Below are 19938 nucleotides of genomic sequence, written 5' to 3'. Positions count from 1 at the left end.
TTCTATGCTGAGATTAAGTTACACACAAGAGGACTCCATCTACAATCCAGGGGACCTCTGATCTGGGCACACTGCAAAAAGGGAACTAAAAGTAGGTAAAATCCTCTTGAAATTAGTGTATTTTTCTTTGATTTGAGCTGGTAAATCATTCTATCTGCCAATGGAATAAGATTTTTGTACTTAAAATAAAAACAATTCATCTCTATCATCTTATTTCAAGTGCAGGATATCTAATTATCCTATTTTAAGGCTGGAAATTCTCATACCATTGGCAAATAGTCTTATTTAGCTTCTCAAATCAAGGAAAAATACACTAATTTTAAGAAAACTTTACTTACTTTAAGTTCCCTTTTTGCAGTGCATCAGGGTTGGTCCACCACACAAAATCCCAGCGACATACAAAGAAGTTGCTTGTGACATTACAAAATGTCAAACTGTTCAATGGATATTAATGCTTTTACACTGCACAATATCCAGAATACACAATTACATGCAATATAGTGTAATTATTTTTATTTATGATAAAGACTGACTCTTATTTAGTCTTTTTAGAGTGCGTTCACGTACGTATTAATCATTAATTCCTTTAATAGAAATTAAAGACTAAATGTGTGCCGTGGGAAGATATATTTGCTGGCATAAAAACACCTCATTTGACAAGACTGCACATCAACTAATCCTCTTAATTACAGTATAGCAAATGCATTCATATACCTAAGCAGACAGAAGCTGTAAGAGTTGACAAGCTGTAAAAAATCACCACGTTTTATCTGAGCTTTCTAATGAACACATCCAGTCTGTTTTCTTGGCTGATGTTGTAGGTTGAAGGTATGCATAAACCTACACGGTTTAAAAAAAAAACCCACATTCAGTCCAATTGTTGTCGACCGAGTGGGCGGTTTCCTCTCTCACGTTGTGCTCTGAGGTCATCTTTTACTCTGGTATGCGCAGAGGGAATATTTCTCCCTTTATGCCGAACAAGCACGGCAGATTTGCCTTTAAAGATCTCATCCCTGCTCCAGTGAGCGGCCCGGTGCCATGTCATCGCAGACAGGAGGGTACGGGAACACGAAACCTCAAACCACTGGCAGGTTTGAAGGCATGTTTATCCTAAAACACTGCAGAGCTGTTTGAGTCTCCATGGCTGAGTCAATGCAACATGGGCCTCGTATCCAAATGGGTGTTGCTGTGATGTAATCCTGCATACTGACTTGTTGAGTAAACACCCAGTTCCCAGAGTTTCCCCTGTAAGGCCTGATTTTGACTTTGCTTCAGGCAAAAATGTGTGTGATAACAGATATTAATCAATCCTCGAGTTTGCATAGCATTTTAGGTATGCAGGTCATGGACTTTTTGGTTATAATTTAGACTAGGCTACTTATCTGTTTCATCACGTAATATGACAGAACCATCTAAATCAGTTATATTAAGTTTATTTTACATTAGTTTTACATTTCTTCAAGCAAACTATGCTTCAGAAACGGGCAACTTAAAGTGGGGGATAAACAGAAGAGGGAAAAAAAACCCAGGGGCTCCTCCCAGGGATGAATAATTACTTCCTCCTCAATTCAGAGCCCTGTTGAGGTTTTTTGCAAACAGCTACACTTTAGACTTCAGGCCGATTGAGCAACAGGGAACATGCCTGGCCACGAGACTCCCTCCAGAAACCAAAACTGCTCGTCTTACAGAAGCTGCTCTGAAGAGACTTTGGGTGAAGTCATTGAAAACTCGCGAGGCAGGATCCTCGCTGCAAGGCTCTCGTCACAGTTTCTGAAAACAACACCCTAGCTCCGGGAGAACAAGCAACTTCAATCCAGTCAGGGATTTCCTGTCTGGCGCGTCTTATCGTCATACTTTCCTACGGCCTGGCTTTACGCCTGCAAAACAGGCAGCAAGCGGCAAACCATTTCAGGTCACGAGGTCAGTTCTAGGGTCCTTTCCTCCGTGGCGTGATCATGCGACCTGGATGACCCAGTTACAAATGGGTACTTTCCTTACAGCTCAGGGCCCCGTTTGAGAAAGCTGGGTTAGTGGATATCCAGAGTAATTTCTGAGGTAAATTCCTGCATACCCTGGCTTTTCCGTTTCAGACAGCTCAGAAGCCTTTACCCTGAGTGCAATAATGACAAAGATCACTCAGTGAAACAACCCTGCTACCGAGCAGAGTTGTTTGTGCCAACCCTGGATTTTTCCAACTTTTTAGCTGAGATCTGCACAAGGACGTGTCAGAAAAAGGCGTGTCCTTTTTCTGGAGGAGGAGCCTGTATGCTGGAGAGCAAATACTCCGCACAAATCTCTGTTGGGAGAGGCTGATCAGGCCTCGATTAAATGTCTTATTTCTGGATTCATATATATTCATATGCGTTACCGTTTTTCGCCGCTGTCAATTATTTGTCTTAATATTCTCAGCCCGCACATCGCTCTTACAACAACGAGGGGACGCTCTAAGTTTTGAACAATTTATTTGTGCTGCTCTTCGTTTTTATGCCAACAGCAGCTTTTTAATAACGTAGCTGACGCAGAAAACCTTTCAGACGCAGCTGGATGCCGCGCTGTCAGGAATGTCGCTGTTGCACTCGGTTATAGTCGAGTTTAAAGGTGTTCCATAACACAAACTTAATAAAAGAACTGCATAGAATGAAAGACATAACTTATTCTGTAGTAAATCTGTAGCAAATTTTGAGACTTCCAGCTCTAACTTTCCATTCATCTATTTTAGTTTCCATTCATATATTTTCCCCACCCAACACGGTCAGGGTCATTTAATTTCTGCACTTAAATGATGCCAAATTTACTTCAACTTATAAATATAGCCTATAAGATTAATATAAAGTGAGGTTGGCACAAATTATACACCTGCAAGAAAGAAGGATGGGTGAAGCCAAATACTGGCAAAAAGATGAATGGGGGGGCAGTCCCTACTTGATCCCACTCATATCAATCATGCATTGACTTTTTCAGCAAATCACTTCCGCTAACTCGCTTTTTACGCAGCAACAGCTGCAGATTCAGTTTCTTTGTGTGAGCCATGGTTTAATATTCTCCATATGCCTTTATCAAAGATTTCTAATTCCAACATGCGGTAAACCCACACTTCGAGGCTTCTTATTTCCTGCCATTACCACGGTGAATCGTGTTATCTGTGTTCCATTGATCAGGGCTTCTTTCGTGCTCAACTCAGGGCTTATTAGATGCTGAGTTTAGTTACCTGATTAATACCACGTGTTCTGAAACTGAAAACACTGAGTATGACAGCGTGAGGTGAAACTAGAGTAGCTGCTTTCTATTCAGGGTAGATCGGCCGTTCTTTCTGAAACAGGGTACATGAGTTTAAAGTCGTATCCTGACCACTTTGAAATCAGTAAGTCACTCATTTGGCCTGTTCAGATCTTGCATAAACTTTAAGCATGACTGGTCAGACCTTGGCGTTAAAATGCAACCTGAATGACCAGATCACCCAGTTTCACATGCAAATACACGCAAAAATGTCTGTAAAACTCTACGGGGAGTCAACATGATTTTAATCAATGGTACTTAGTTATGCGTGGTTCAGACTGCACTCTTTGATAATTACTTAGGCTCCCAAAACTCAAACATGAAGAGGAGCAAAACTGATTTGTGACTTCAAGAGTTCTGCGTCAGAGCAAACACCCCTAAGTTGTTTTTGCACAACTTTACAACCCACTAAGATTAAGCAATGCGTAAAACTGAGAAAACATGTCACATCTGAAGCCCAGATTTATGTGATCGTTAAGGGAGAATCATAATTAGAGACTATATCGAGTACAATCAATGTCAAAACAAGCATCACCCTCTAATCCTCGGAATATATGATACCAAAACATGTTTTTTTTTGTTGTTGTTTGATCTTACACTTAAGACAAATGCAGCAAAGCGCATCTTGATATGATCGTGTCTCTATACCAATCCTTATAGCCTGTCTTTATGCAACCAACTGTTTGGGAGTAATACCAAAAACAAGCCCTTTCTGTCCTACTATCACAAATGTAAGCATGTGGAGTTGGCTAAACCCCACTGGGAGTTACACGGGAACTGTGCGCTTTGGTCATCTGAGAAGACGATTGAGATCTTTAGCAACAAACACTCCAGGTGGATTCAGAGAGAAAACAAATGAACAACTTTCTTTTACCTGAGAAAAATTCTATGTTTAGAGCATTTCTCCAAGACAAGTTTAAATTTCTTGAACTGGCAACAGAGGCTGATTTTTGCATCGGGAGTGACTTCTCATTCTCATATTAGTTAGGTTCTTTGTTTCACATTTACTTCAAGCAGTAAATATATGTTCATCGTTTTTTAATTCTTTATTTGCCAGCTTCACCTCTTGCTTCCTGTAAAACTTTTTTCCAGATAAATAGTAAAGTACACAATCATAAAAGAAAGGTAAATAACCGCACCTTTCACTGTTTTAAACAAAGTAGAGCTAATTGTCCAATAGATATTTTGGGAATTTAATTTCATGATTATTATTATAATTAATATTTATATATACATAATTGTTTATACATGTACAGGTTCCTTTACTTTTATAACGTATGTATATAGTTTTACTTTGACATGGTACTTATTCTGTAATAATTACATGGTAGTTATTACCTTTTGTAAATAGTTTCTTGTGTATTTCTAATATGGTTATGGTGAGACCTCTTACAACCCCTAACTTATAATGCATTAAACATTTTAACAATGCTGTTTATAGCCATCTACCTCATAGTGCCTTTGAAAAGCTGATTCACTCTTCTAGACTGCTGCAACTCTCTCTATGCTGGGATTGGCAGTCTGGTCCAAAACGCCGCTGCCCGCCTGCTGACCGGTAGAAGTCGACGTGGGCATACTTCTCCCATATTGTCCTCCCTCCACTGACTGCCTGCCTGTACGTTTTGGGGTTGTTTTTGTAGATTTTACTGTTAGTTTTTAAGTGTTTAAACGGTCAGGCACTTCCTTACCTGTTGGAGCTTTTATACAAGCATGTTCCCAGCAGAACTCTGAGGTCCGGCAACCTGTTGCTTTTTGATGCGTCTCGGACTCCCAAACTCACTATAAGGATGGTCAATACCTTAAATGATTTTAAAACTCTTTTAAATACTATTTTCTTTAACTTGGTCTGTCGTTCCAGTTGAGCTGGACTATCAGGCTGTTTCTTTTTTAATTATCCTTCTATTTTTCATGTCTTTTTGTTGATTTAATTGCTCTTGCTCTATTAGTTTTACTGTTGATGTTTTTTTTTCCTTGATTCATGGTTTTATTTCTTTTCTTTTATGGAATCTGTACAACGCTTTGGTCACTTTGGGGGTGTAAAGAGCTCTATAAAAATAGCTTGATTAATTGATTGATTTTTAGCCATACATAGGTTAAAGATTTGTGGCCAATTTCCAATCTCTGCTTTTTCTGTCACTACCACTTTTCAAAAATGCCAATTTCTCTTTAAGATCAGCATTAAAAATCCCACCCTGTGTGTGTGTGTGTGAGAGAGAGCTCACTGTAAACCTCTGCGTACAAATGACCAAGACCACAAAAGTGTGAAATGAGGAAGGCGCAAAATGGCCAACACCCTGTAAGATGCAGCTCTCTGTGTTGTCAGCTTAAATGAATTGGCTTCTTACATCTTTATTATTTCTGCCGCCTGTTTTAAACACCTCACTGATAATGAAAGCAGCCAACTCCTTATCTTCTTCCGGCAGTGACAACCGTCACATCAGAGTGTTGTCAGCGCGACCTGCTAGGCCTTACATACTGATCAGAAAAAGATTCAGATCTTTTTCTTTTTTTTTCCAGTTTCCAAACAACCTGTCGCTGGTTAGGCTGAAAATTTCAGTCATGACCTGATTTCCAAATCATGCGTTTTTTTAAAACAGGTATTACCTGTGCTGGTTGACGAGAGTCACATAAGGTGAGCGAGGGATCTTTCCGTTTGCCTCATGGCAGATTGTGTTTTCCCTGCTAAGATGATGCAGATAAAAAAAGTTTCCAAACCACATCTCAAGGAGGTCTAAGACAATCCTTCCTCCAGCCAATCGAAGAGGATTTACACTTGTCATCTGATCACCCAGTATTCACATTATACTCAGATTTAAACAGGGTCTAAAATTAAATAGTATGTGTGCCATAAGACATAAGCTAGCTGCTAAATTAAAACACTAAAGAAGGGTACAAGATGGCCGTCATCTTTTAACGCATCCCTTCTTCAACACAGCTGAATTCCCTCATCAGGAGGTCATTCAGCTCTACAGAGGCCATAAGGAACCATTCATTGTTTCATGTATGTTGGAGAAGGGATGCGTCCGAGAGTTGTGGCTCTCAAAGACTGGGTTAGGACACCCCTACATCAGACTCTACAGAAAGACGGCCAACTTTGTTCCAACTTTGATCCCAATATCACTAGGGGAAAAAAAAAAATCTAAGAATTTACTCGGTGACAGCAAAAGATTCGGAAACAAGTCATTCGTCCCACACAGGCAACAACAGTCCAGTTCCCCAGAAATGAATAAAGCTGGCCTAAGCGTTTAATAAAATGACCTCGGCGGACCCACTGAAGGCCTGGGTGAACCCGGTCTAGGCGTGGACACGGACTGGATGTTTGTGCATGATCAGATGAATCAACAGAGACTGCAGCGGAGGCAAGCGTCATTAGATCTCGCCTGTTTGTCTCCGGTAGACAAGTTTTCAAAAAGAGTTCAAAATTTACTTTACATCACTTCAGACACAGCTTTGAAGTGAGAGAGCATTTCTGTGGTGATCTGGAGTTTGTTTGGCAAGGCTGTACTTTGTTGTGAGCCCTTGTCACGTCGACAGGAACTCTCGCAGTCTGCGGTCCCTCTGCACTAAGGAGGCTGCGATGATCATAGACATGCAGCTCACACTGAAGTACTGTCAGCGGACCACGACCTGCTTGGAGTGGCACGTTCAACATGCTATGAAAAGACTGATATTTTTGAAAAATGTCATTTCGTTATCTCCGGATACGTACTACGTATGAAAAACTGAAGACCAGGGTCTGACGCAACAAATTTGAAAGAAGACCCCTAGCTGGTGCTTTAGACGTAAAATTATTAATGACACTGCTGGGAATTACATAATGTTGTGTTATACCTCTCATTTGTCAATCATTTATAAAAAAAAAACGTCCAAAGCAAAGGTATATATTCAGGAAACAAACCCATCTACAAGCAAAATCTATTCCATAATCTCCTGAAACAGGAACCAGATTCAGAGATACTGTATATGTGACTGTGACACCATTATAGGCGACGTCTCAACATTTAAGAAGAATCACACTAAAAAAAAGCCACAGGTTACAGAGCACACTACTGGTTTTTATTAGCTGTAAAGAACTGACGTCACTCAACAGCAGTCAGATTTTCCACACCAACCTAACAGGCAGTCTTAGCGGCGAAAGCAGAACATCACTGGAAGCTTCCTGTCTTTGAAATTAGCCATCAACAGTAGTTTCTAAACCTACTGAATGTGAGAGCCAGAAAGAGTTTAGTTCTGCCTTTAATGTGGGGACTGTTGGTTTTACACCAACCTAACACTTGCATTGTCTTGCAAAAGTATTAACGTTTCCACATTGCCACAAATTACCACACATTCTGTTGTGATTTTATGCGATGGTACAACACAAAGTGATTGATTTTTGTTAAGTGGAAGGAAACTTAATGCTGGGTTTTCAAGTATTTTATTAAATAAAACTCTAAAAAAAATAAACTTCTAAATCAATCGCCCCATCTAAAATGTTATTATGGCGTAACGATGGTAAAGATTATCCTTCCACGTCACAAGTATGCACTGCTTTGTGTTTGCCTGTCAAAAGTCAGAATGAAACACATTTACGTTTGGGGTTGCAAAGTGACATTAAGTGTATTGTGTTTGATTTATACCTTTGTTTTGGACTGCATGATATGAGAAAATCTTGCAATGGCGACAATATTGCTAAATATGCAGATGACCCTAATAAAAGAAAGTATTCCTGGACCAGCACTTCTGTGTTATTTTTGTGTCTCAGCTCTGTCTTCTCTGACCCACAGTCAGTCTTAACTAGTGTAGCACCGATAACAGTATCGGACGGGGCTCCGATCCAGCACTAAAATGGTGGTATCGGTATTGGCGAGTACCAACAAATAGGCACCGATACCATTTTGATGTTTGTATGTCACTTGTACGCAGCCTTCTCTCTCCCGACTAGTATTATACATGTTATATAAGTTCATGAAAGTTGCACTATTTTGGCATTTGAGAGCCAAAACTCAGGGTTTAAAAGAGATTATTGAATTATTAATGTAATTTTACTGTCTCACTGTTGCACTACTATTATACATGTTATAATTTCACCAATGTTGCACTATTTCGGCCTTTGAGAGCCAAAAGTTTATTCAACTATTGTCACCCATTCCATGTAGGCAATAAAAAGTTCTACTACCCTAAGTAGTATGCAGTTCTTCATATATACACACACACACATCAATTTCAAACAGATGGTATCGGTATCGGCCAAAACTGCGCAGCCAGGTATCGGTATCGGGGCCAAAAAACTGGCATCGGCGCAACACTACCGTTAACACCGAGCCTGATCTTACTGGAGGTTTCTTCCTGTTAAAGGAGAGTTTTCCTCTCCACTGTCACTACATGCATGCTTGGTGTGAGGGATTGCTGCAAAAACAACAACACAATGCAAGCAACTCTCCACTGTTGTTACCCACTCTTTCAGGAGGAGTAAATGTTGCAAGCAGTCGCGTTTCAATCCATGTTTTTTGATGCGCATTTTAAAGTTTCACATTAGAACGGATTGATAGAAACGGCAAAATTTTAATTGACCCACAAGATTTCTCAAAAAATGGTTTTACGCTCGCTTGAGGTGGTTTCTGACTTTTTCGAAAAAACAGTACCGGTAAATGTGCTGAAGAGGAGATGGAAACATATTTGTTGAATCGGTTCTGACATAGCTAACGTTAACCTCGTGATTGAACAGCTGTTTCTGTTGCCAGCATCTTCTCGGATATTTTCCCATAACGCTCAAAAACAGGTCTGGAAAGCAACAACAGCTATGTGTGGACCGACAAAGAGACATGAGCATTTTCAAGTCTCATCTGTAAAAAAAAAACAAAAAAAAAAACTCAACACATTCATTGAGGCCTCGCTCCATTACTGATCTGTGGTCTGTGCTAGTTAGCAGCATCTGCTTCCTGTTTATTGCAGCCAACATCAACGTATGACGACGTTACGCTGTGCGTCCGCTGGTTAATTTGGTATAAACCAGTAAATGGAAACGCATTTCTTTTTTGCAATATTTTAAAAGTTCACTCAAAATGGAAACACAGCCAGTGACTCGATAAAATATCCTGGGTCTCCATGAGATAGAGAACGTTTTAACAATCTCTCTGGATTATTAGATTAAATTTTCTTTAGACATGCATTTCAAGTACGCATTGTATAACTAAAACTGAACAGAAATGAATGACGACCTCAGGTGCAATATATATGTCTGTTTTCTCCCTTCCACTCTTTATCATTTGTACGTCCATCACCATTAGCATTTTGGTTAATGTGTGTGAGCACTTACTGCCATGAGACTCTGTCCAACTTGCTAAATATTCCATTAGCATGTAAAATGCATCCCATGGAAGATATTAGCCAACAATAATTGTCGTTTACGGTGTGAACATTGCACACACCTATATTGCGAGGACAATACATTTGCAATATATCGTGCAGCCCTAGTTTTGTTGACAACACATTATATATACATATTCAAAGATGTAAACTTTGCAACGTATCCATTAAATAAAACGACTACACCACAGTCATCCGCAAAAAGGAACAGCTCGATGAACCAGTGAGACACTAATTACTGAAACTTTTTCAAGCAAGCACACTTCTCTCTCGCTACCTGAATTACTTCACTAGGCCAAGCTGACGTGGAAGCTATAAATGAGCCAAACGCCAACTGAACTTTTCTGCTGTTATCTCACAGACACTACCCTCAGGCCGGCTAGGTTTTTCTCTTTATCAATCACACACACACGCACGCACTCATGGGGTTAATAAAACCCTGGCTGTGCAGTAAGTCGTCCAGTAACAAAGTCTTTATGAACACGTGAGCGCATACAGGTCCGGCTGTCACAACAAGAGCACTCTTCAGAAAGAAAAAAAAAAAAAAAAAAAAAAAAACTTTCAGGAACAGCATTGATAAGATGATCACATGATCTACTTAGTGCCTTGAAAACTGAGGCACTCAGCATAACAGTATCTGTTTTGCTAAACTCTACCTGCTATTATAGCCACTCTGCAGGGGGGGGGGGGATACATTAAATAATAATAACACATCAATAACTTTAGCCTTATGCTCTGTGATGATGGGAGTGTTGTGGACCTAAACAGAGGATTTAACTTCAACTTGCTCCATCCAACTGGCTCTTTGGAGCTGCCGGTAAGATTTCACTCAAATTCCATGCAACTAATGTGATCCTATCTAATGTGATACCTACCAGTTTTTTGTTTTTACCCTCATCCTCGCTGGACTTCTTTTTGGAGGGCTTATTGGGATCCTCCCCACCGCTGGCTTGGTCCATGCTGGCTGGCTCTTCCAAGTCAGTTCCCTTCCAGAAGAAAGCAGTCTGTCCCCCTCCCCACACACACACACTCAGAACTTGATTAGCTCCACTTTAAAAAGATCCCCACAGCAAAAACACGAATGCACACCAGAGTTGTGATTTTTCAAAATCCATCCCGTTTAAAAAAAATGGGAAGAAAAAAAAATCAAAAAGAAAAAGTTTCTCCGCTTGCAAATAGCATCCCAAAAAAAAAAAAAAAAACATCCAGTAGAGACGTCTGCTTGAACAAGAGGTGTGGTTGTGTGTGTGTGTGTGGTCTCTCTCGTCCGATCGGCAGTCGGGTCACCTCAGACAGCAGGTTGATTTGGTGATTTCTGAAAGTAACACAACATTGAGCAAACACCAGATAATTACTGTCCCATGCGCGTTGCTGGACGCTAAGTTTCTATCCACACGTGTTTCTCATCGTCAGCGCGCGCAGGAGCTGCCAACGCTGGGCCAAAACGTGTGTAAACAACCCCTTTGACAGTTAGCTATGTCAAGCTGGACAGTGGCAAAAATAACAGCGGTGTCAATAGGCTGACCAACAAAGCCAAAATCTGTGTACAATATAAACCTCCAATGAATTAACTTGTTCGCAGAGAGGCGGTGGTCGGGAAACGGTTGCTTTAGAGGTCTCGGTGAGCGGCGACAGGAACATTTTATAAGCTAGTAAACCCAAGTCATTGATCGGAATCAATAAACGGTTGTCATAGTTGGAAAAATCACCGTTGTTCTCTATGCTTGGGATACTTTGCAGCGCTTCACTCTTACCCCGAGCCCGCTATGAGCGACTGTTACCCGGCCAAAGCACTTTATTCTGACCGAAACAACAACGCGCAGCTGCATGTAACAACGCTCTACAAAAAAACACGCCGTAAAGAATAAAAATAATGTGAAATAAAAGTCAAATATCCGAAGCAGCTTACCTCAGCAACCAAACCTGAAAACCAGGCCCACAGCGGTCCCGCCTCCTCCGGAACGTGATTGGCCAATGGGGGTACACCATAAAATGGGAGCTGAATTCCTATTGGGCAGACGTGCTGGCAGTTGTAAGGTCGGCGTGGCGTCGAATGGGCGGAGACTGTGGTGGATGGGAGGTCAGTGTGTGATTTCACATAGGTTTGGGAATCAGTTGTAAGAATAGACCAGGGAAGGGAAAAACTGACATAAATGGCTTGTTGTTTACCTCTGCGTCATAATATACATGCAAATCTTCTCTTTTTAAGCGACATCAGCAGCACTATTACAAGTCTCCTGTTACTTGTGCAGCTCTTCATTAGCTCTTCATTATGTTTAATAAAATACTACATCAGTGGTTATCGGATGCTAGATAAATTCTTAATTCTAGACAGACATGTCTCAAGATATATACATTTTTAAAAACAAACTAAATTATTACTACATTATTAAACAGGTTTTTCCGATCTTTGTGTTCAAGGTAAATGAAAAAGCTGCTCATAGTTGCAAACGATTTTTGCAACAAGCATTGGACCTGCACCAAACATTATTGGCATATGTTCCAAAATGATCAGATGGCAGTGTTGTCAAAATGTGTTTACCCCATACATGTTTGTTTTCCTTAAATTTAGATTTTATTTATTAAAAAGGGAAAAGGCAATACTGGGTCTGTGTGGGGAAAAAGAAGTAAAAGCATCCTAAAAGTAACTGGATGTGCTACCCTTAATGGCAACAACTGCCAGCATACATAAGTGGCAGCGAATCATTTACATAACAGTGAAGGAATATTGTAGATTCTCTTATTCATCATCATTGAGCCTGATTTAAGTTCAGACTTTGACTAGGCCACTCCAAAACATTAATTTTGTTTTATTGGACATTCAGAGGTGGATTAGCTTGTCTTCTTTTTGATCGTCATGCTGCATGACCCAGGTGTGTAGGTTTTAGCTCAAAAACTGATTGATGGAAATTCTTCAGGATGTTCTGGTAGAGAGTAGAATTTGGGTTTCCATCAATTATGTAAATTAGTCTTGAAGCTGCTAAGCAGCTTAGCCCATCACACTATTACCATCATGTCTAACTATTACCACCATGTCTAAGTATGATGTTTTTTGTGTATTTTCTTTTTAAATTCTAAGTGTTTTATTTCATATGTAAAAGGGCATAAACTTTCTAATATGATCAATAACTATTTTGTCATTAGTCCACATAATATTTTCCAAAAAGTCTTGATCAAGATGTTTGTGAGGCAAGTTTATTAGATTTTTTTTTTTTTTTGATCAGCAGTGTTTTTGCCATTTTTACCACGTCTTTTTCTTATTGTTGAATTATGAACACTAATCTCAATTTAGGCAAGTGAGGTCTGCAGAGCTTTACAATGTATTGTGCTCCTTCTGCATGAGCCAGGCCAGTCTTTTGACTGGCTAGGCACTCCTGGGAAGGTTCTCCACTGTTCTGTTTTCAATTTTGGCTGTCACTAGGGTTTCTAGAAGTCCCAAAGACCCAGAAATGGCTTGACAACTCTTAAAACTTAGACAGGAATGACTGTTTTTAATCTGCATGATGTGGGTGGTTTTTAAGACTGCTCACCGTACTTCACATCGTCAGCAAGGTTTTAACCGTGATTGTACAAGTCTGGCAGTAATCAGGTGTGGCCAGTAAAATACTCGGGTGACTAAGCAATGTGGTTAATCACAGTTAATTCATGACCTGAAACATGCAAGTGTAGAAATAATAATAAATGAATGTGAGAGAAAAGTCTCGAATTCCCCACTGGAGCTAACCTCAGTGAGCATTCTTAAAAATAAGGCACAGTGGACCTGCCCTTGCCAATGACTGAACAATATGGTAATGAGACATAGAGCTTGATTATCAAGGGGACCTGTTTTTTTTTTTATAGATAATTCCTTAGAGCAAATAGGAAAAATAGAAAAAAGGAACTAAAGAAAAGTTTTGAGAACCATCAACTAACACTAAACAAAAGTGGATACATGCAACTACAAGGCTCCTCTCTGTAAGCCATTCAAAAGAAATGCCACAAATTTTTCATAACTGAAATAGATTTTCAAATGTAAATCAAAGAGACTACATAGGCAGGCATGCAAATTATGGTACATTGAACAGCCTTGTAACCTACTATAGTAAATTTTCAAATGTAAATAGATGCACTGAGACGGCAACATTTGAAAACATTAGACCCTCTTGTCATGAAAAAAAAAAACGACTGGACACTACTCTTGTGTTTTTATACTGAGCATCATAAACCCATATAAAAATGAAGACAGTTCAATTTGTAGTGTACATCTTAAAAATTTGACATTGTTTTTTGAGCATGCAAAAAGTTAATTCTGTAAGACAAAAAAAAAATACTCAACTGCCAGCAGAGGAACACTGTTAAGTGCTCATGTCCTTGGAGGGCAGACATCTGGCTCTACCAGTTATGAGTGGATGTGATGATAAAGACTTCAAAGAAAGTTAATAAACAGGAATCACAAGTCACGGTGGTCAGGATGCTACTATGTGAAGTATAAAAGTAGGTGGAGCATTATCAAGGTGTTGCATCCTGCCTGTTGTATCATGCTGTCACCTGAGAACCTGAACCTTTATAGGAGCAAAAAGCTAAATTTCATTATTTTAGATAGAAAGAAGTAAAAAAAAATAGTTTTGTGATGAACTAAAGGTATCTTGTTAGATGGACTACGGTTAAACATCACAGTTCTACAGGGGCACAGGCCCCTGTTGGCCCCTGTCTAGAACCGCCCCTGACCTAAAACAAAGCTCATATGTACCAGCTCTTCGTAGCTTTTCCACATTTCCATCCTTTTAGCTAAAGTCTTGGTTTACAGAGAGGTTACAAAGGATCAGAAGGATCTCACTGTATAAAAGTGCTTCTAAGAGAAGCTTAAAAGATATTCCACACCGTTATTAATAGACCAGGGCACATTACATTTGGTCAGTAACTGGTAGGAAATGTGGGACAACAGCACCCACACAAACTCATCATGTAATGGAGACCAGGGGTTCCATTACTTCATGAAATAGAGTTACTGATATTGTGTGATACATGATTGAGTTACTGACCAAACAGTTAGTTATTTCAGCTCTTTGTTGTAGTTGTGTTCAGATATTTGAGATGACGTTCTCATGAGGCAGGGGGGCTATCCTTCCTTCCTGTTAAAGAAAATGTAGTTACAAATGTTAATTTGTGTTTATCAATAGAACTGCAAGGTAGAACAAGCACTCACCTCTTCCTGGTTTGTCTCCTCAGTCGGGCAGGGCAGCAAAAGTGAGAGACATGCTCCAGGTACCGCTTAAAAGTTCCTGCAGCCAACGTGAAGATTTGGAGGGGAATGCAAAGGAGTTTTATGCTTCATTTGATTTACTCTTGAGATTGAACTTAGATTTGTTTAATTGTATTGATTTGTATTCATGTAAATATGTATTGAGTACCATTTATTGTTTTTTCGTCTTAGATTTGTGTAAATATGATCTATTTCTTATTTTCTGATTTCCCCCTTTTATGGTTTCTTCCCGTGAGCCACTCACGGTAGTCTGGGTATAAAAGACAGCTAGTTGCTTTCATTGAAAAGGGTGTTGCTGTACACAGGACCTGCAGTACATCAGCAAATCCACCTCAAAGTTTATCTTATTGTCATGCCACGACATTAAACATGGAGCCTCCGCCAAGCAAAAGTGACACCTGATCATTGCTTTCAAGTTGCTCCGGTGGGTAATTTAAGGAATGTTCCCAGTGCCACAGTTGATGTCCTCCTACAGCCTTTTCTCTTCAGTTAATCAGACTCGCCTAATTATGTTTCACTAATCACCCTTCTCAATATTTTCTTGTCTCCTGGTTAGACCTTTTTTATTGTTCTTTAATAATGCTATCAGCAGTCCAGGATTTTTCCGCAGGATTCTGACCAGTAAGTTATGGAATGGCGGTATTCCCTAATGCCATAGTATGTTGTTTGGGTTGGAATTTAGGATGTTGCATTGTCTTTCATTTACATTTCTTCTGCATTTTGTGCAAATACTCTAGCCTAACTTGCTCCTTCTGCCCAACCATTCAGAGACCCTATCGAAAAATGGAGGCTCTGCCACCCATTGATATGATGGCATTTATTCCTCATAAAAAATGGAAAGAACTTATGAGGTTGGAGCTTTGGTGGATCTTTCGCATTTCTGAAACCTAGTTTGTTCAGGGCTAGAATTGGTAAGTATTAGCTCATAAATGGATATTTAACCTTCCACGGAACAACTTTACCTCACCTTCCTCTCACCACATTTTCTCTGAATGTGGACCAGCAGTTTTGGAAAATTCACAACTTTTAAAAATAGGCACAAAACCCTATTAACTTTCAAATCAGAATGCAAATTTTACCATCATATAGCATGCATAACACAAACAGCATGAATGGAGAAAGAAAAGGGGAGCTGTAAAAAACAAAAACGGCTAGATTAACAGAAACAAGGTGTAAATACATGAGTTTCACATTATTTGTAAAATGTATTACAACATAGGATACTGAGATTGATGGTGGTGTGTGTGTGTGTGTGTGTGTGGGTGTGTGTGTGTGTGTGTGTGTGTGGGGGGGGGGGTTCTATAAAATAAACCCATAGTTTTCTATAAAATGTAGTACTATAATTCAAACAGTCCTTATGACCAACATCAGGTGCAGGAGTTTGACTTATCTGAAAACAGTGATTGGATTGAACACAAAAAATATGCGATCAAAAAAGTTTTAATCAAACATAACTAATATAGGCTATCATAAAACAAAACTTACACTGACCCTAATTTCTGTTGATAAACACATAGTGGTAATACTTTTTCAGGCTTGCAGAAAAGAATAAATCCTAATGAATCACCTGTTTGTTCAGGGCGACAGTGTGTCTTCTTCCCACACCCTTGCTGCTCGGAGCACAATACCTACATTGAGAGTTATCGTGTGAACCTGGGGGGTTGTGTTCCAATCAATGCAGACAGAGGCACATAAATTCCCGCAACTCCTGCAAGATTATTTAATCTAAATGTCGGTTAAACACTTTACTAATGCAACCCAAAACCATACGTTACAGGTTGTGTAAGACATCTGACCAGTGTGGACTTAAAATTATGGATGATTAAGGATCACCTGATTCAGATTTACCTCTAACCTGAAGATCGGTTAGTAAAATCTCTTACGGTTTAAACCAGATATTTATATTCACTGTATAAAATGAGACAAACAATTATTTTCCTCTCTCTGACATCGAATTAGACAGGACCTTTTCTCTTTTGAGTTAGTCAGGAATGGCAAAATGATTTATTTTTACCAGATGCCACAATAGTGAGAGACTTGATTTTTAGGAAGTTTTTATTATCTAAACTGTATGACTTGGTTTAAGGCAAGGCAAATTTATCTATATAACACTTTTCAGTAACCAGGGGTCCGTTCTTCGTAAGTTGCTTAAAACATCCAAGATCAAATGAGACATCCAAGATGATTTCATCCGGCTAATCATGATCCGGCTAATTGGGTTCTTTGAACACACCTGTTGTTTACGATTAGTATCACTGGATTGAGTTGTCTGAGACAACTGTGCGTTCATGCGTTTGTTTAAAAGGGGAAATGTATCGATAGTAGAAACAATGATCAGCAATGCTGCTATTCGCTGTTCAGCATGGCCAAAAAACGCCCACAGTTTTTCTCCCAAGCAGAACACGAGCTTTTAATGGAAGATTATGCCGAATTTGAGTCATTAATTAAAACACCTCAAAATCTGTTAAAGCCAGGAGAGAGGGCTGGCAAAAAGCAGCAGACAAATTAATGTGTAAATACTGTCCATGGTAGATGTTTCTATCACTTTCTACAGTATTAATTTTTGCATTTTAATAATCTCATATTTACTTTGTTCTTTTATGTCAGAGCCTCCACAGGACCCACTAGAACACGGGGACAAGTAAAAGTGAAATACAAGAATATTCTACAAAATGGTAGCCTTTAATTATTATACTGTATTTTAAAAAGGCACTTGTTATGTAAAGAGATCCAAATTTCAGTGTCATTCCTTAGATACGGGAAGTAAAGGACACGTGCAAACTGGGAATTTTAACAAAAAAAAAACAATCTTTATCCATAAAAAATGAAAATCTTCCTTTTCCAAGTCATCCACAGTTTACACGGTAAAACTGTATTGCTCCGTGTCTAGATAATCCAACCATAGTTTTTTCTAATACAATATACGGCTCGACAGGAAGCAAGCCTTTCAAAGTAAACTAAACTTCACAATAAAATGGCCCGAACAAATCTTCTTACTGAATAGGATAAAAATAAAAAGCAAACCACCATACAAATAACTTAAAATTTTAGATTTATGGCTCCAACACCACTTTTTCCTCTTTAAAGGCCACTGTTAAATGATGTGTTTGTCTGTTTATAACAGCCACCAAGAAAAATCTCTACACTGTCGCGCTGCTCTAAAGGATCCTGTCTATTGCGCAATACGCGATTAATTCGAAAAACTCTGCAAATTATTCTTGCACCTTCCGCAACAGGTTGCTGTCGTAAAAATGGACATAGCTACGGCAGACTTCCCATCTCCTCCGCTTATACAGCCGTGATCTAATCTTGTTTACATGAAATAAGCCTGCTCTGGAGCAGGCTTAAGCTGCCGCACATGTTGCTATGACAACAAGTGCAGGAAGTCTTTCGAAGAACCAAACGATCCAAGATCATGCCAAATCGTCAACAATGAAATCCTGCTAACTGAGTTAGCGACGTACGAAGAACGGACCCCAGATGATTCAAAGTGCTGTACATGAACAGAAAAACATTGCAGAGCTTAAACGTTTTGGATATCCTTCCACTAGCTTCTAATAACAGCGGACTGGAGTTTTGACCCATTCCTCCTGACAGAACAGGTTTAAAAGAGTTAAGTTTGTTGGCAGACTTGCTTGCACACACCTTTTCTGTTCTTTACAGAAACTTACTATGGGACTGAGATCAGTGACTTTTATGGTGGCTATTCCAAAAAATGTTTTACTTTGTATCCTTAACCCACTTTGTAACTAATTTGGAGGTACGTTTGGAGTCACTGTCTATTTGGAAGCCCGACTGTATTTGTGCCCAAGCTTTAACTTCCTGCTGACGTCTTGAGGTGTTGTTTCAGTATTTCCAAAGTTCTTTCATCATGATGCCACAAATTTTTTTCGAAGACAAATCAAAACATCAAAGGGGTATTTTTGAAAAATGGCTTCTTCCACTGTGGGGGGCATTTCAGCAAATGTAGATGAAGGACTTGTTTCTCTAAGAAATTATTTTGTGTTGTAACAAAAGTCCCCATCTGCAATACAAAACTTGAAAACAAGTGGCTGCTGCTTCTCAAATGTCAGCTACTGGGTTTCCATTCGTATTTGTAATTACATTTCTCCAACTCTGGAATTCTCTGTTTGTCACCGTCCAGTTTACCTTAAGGAAAAGAAAGAGCAGACACCTTGAAAGACATCACTCATCCATCCAGCCATTTTCAGTCTTCATTACTGGATGCTGTTGGCGTGCTTAGCAGTTATTATTGACTAATGAGGTAGAGACTAATGTAATGTCTGTAGAATGTCTACTGTGTCATGTTCATATATTGTGGTAGAATTTAAAGTACATTTGCAATACTAACCAGGAGAAGGATGGCAGGCATAGTCATGATCTTTTGCCGCTGCACCTGCAGCTCCCTCTGTGCAGTCCCCTGGGTCAGGCATCTCCTGGGAGTCATCCACTGAGATGCTTTCTTGCGCGCAGGTAAACTGACTCACAAACTTGTGAGCCTCTCCCTATAGATGGGAAACATGTTGAGACAATTTATGGTCATGACACATTTTTGGTTAAAATATTTTAAACAGGTTTAACACCGTTCTCCTCCCCCTCGCCCCTCTTTTCTCACCCAACAGGAATGCAATTCTGCGTCCACAGGAAAATAGTGGAAATACAGACTTTTTTGTTTGTTATTGGAATAACAAGGAACAATTCAAAAACATTGTCTTGATGCCTGTGCACTGCTTGTTAGGTGGGTTTCTACTGAGAAAGGAGGAGACAACAAGAAAGTAGAGCGAAATAATGAATCACATTAGCAGTTAGCTTTTGAGTCAATATCTAACAAGCTATTTAAAACAACAGTGCTGGAAGATGTCAATGATTATACATCTATATAGAAAGTACACTTGATAACTTGCCACAGTAGCTGGTGGAAAAAAACAATTCTACTAGCCACTCAAACATTTTATCCGCCAATATTTTTGCCTTGGTTGCAAACACTCCCAATACAATCAAATCATATAAATTGTATTATTTAATTTTGTAGGAAGACATTGATTGTAAAGGAAATTGAAGAATTTACCACA

The 19938-nt window shown here is 39.4% G+C and overlaps 1 protein-coding gene across 7 annotated transcripts in view; it reads right to left on the bottom strand.

Moving 5' to 3' along the window:
• Positions 1–11623, bottom strand: part of diaph2 (diaphanous-related formin 2) — a 510558-nt gene extending 498935 nt beyond the window's left edge. For all 7 annotated transcript variants that reach the window (XM_036127356.1, XM_036127360.1, XM_036127361.1 and 4 more), the window contains exons 1-2: positions 11534–11623; positions 10500–10939 (exon numbers count right to left, since the gene is read on the bottom strand). In XM_036127356.1, coding sequence (XP_035983249.1) covers positions 10500–10583 — 84 coding nt within the window. In that variant the 5' untranslated portion in view covers positions 10584–10939; positions 11534–11623. The remainder of the gene's footprint in view (positions 1–10499; positions 10940–11533) is intronic.
• Between the last annotated feature and the right edge of the window lie 8315 nt (positions 11624–19938).

Source organism: Fundulus heteroclitus, chromosome 23 (assembly GCF_011125445.2).
Source record: "Fundulus heteroclitus isolate FHET01 chromosome 23, MU-UCD_Fhet_4.1, whole genome shotgun sequence".
In the NCBI taxonomy this organism is placed as follows: domain Eukaryota; kingdom Metazoa; phylum Chordata; class Actinopteri; order Cyprinodontiformes; family Fundulidae; genus Fundulus; species Fundulus heteroclitus.
Note: the sequence above shows the minus strand (reverse complement) of the source record. Positions and strands in the feature narration are given on the sequence as shown.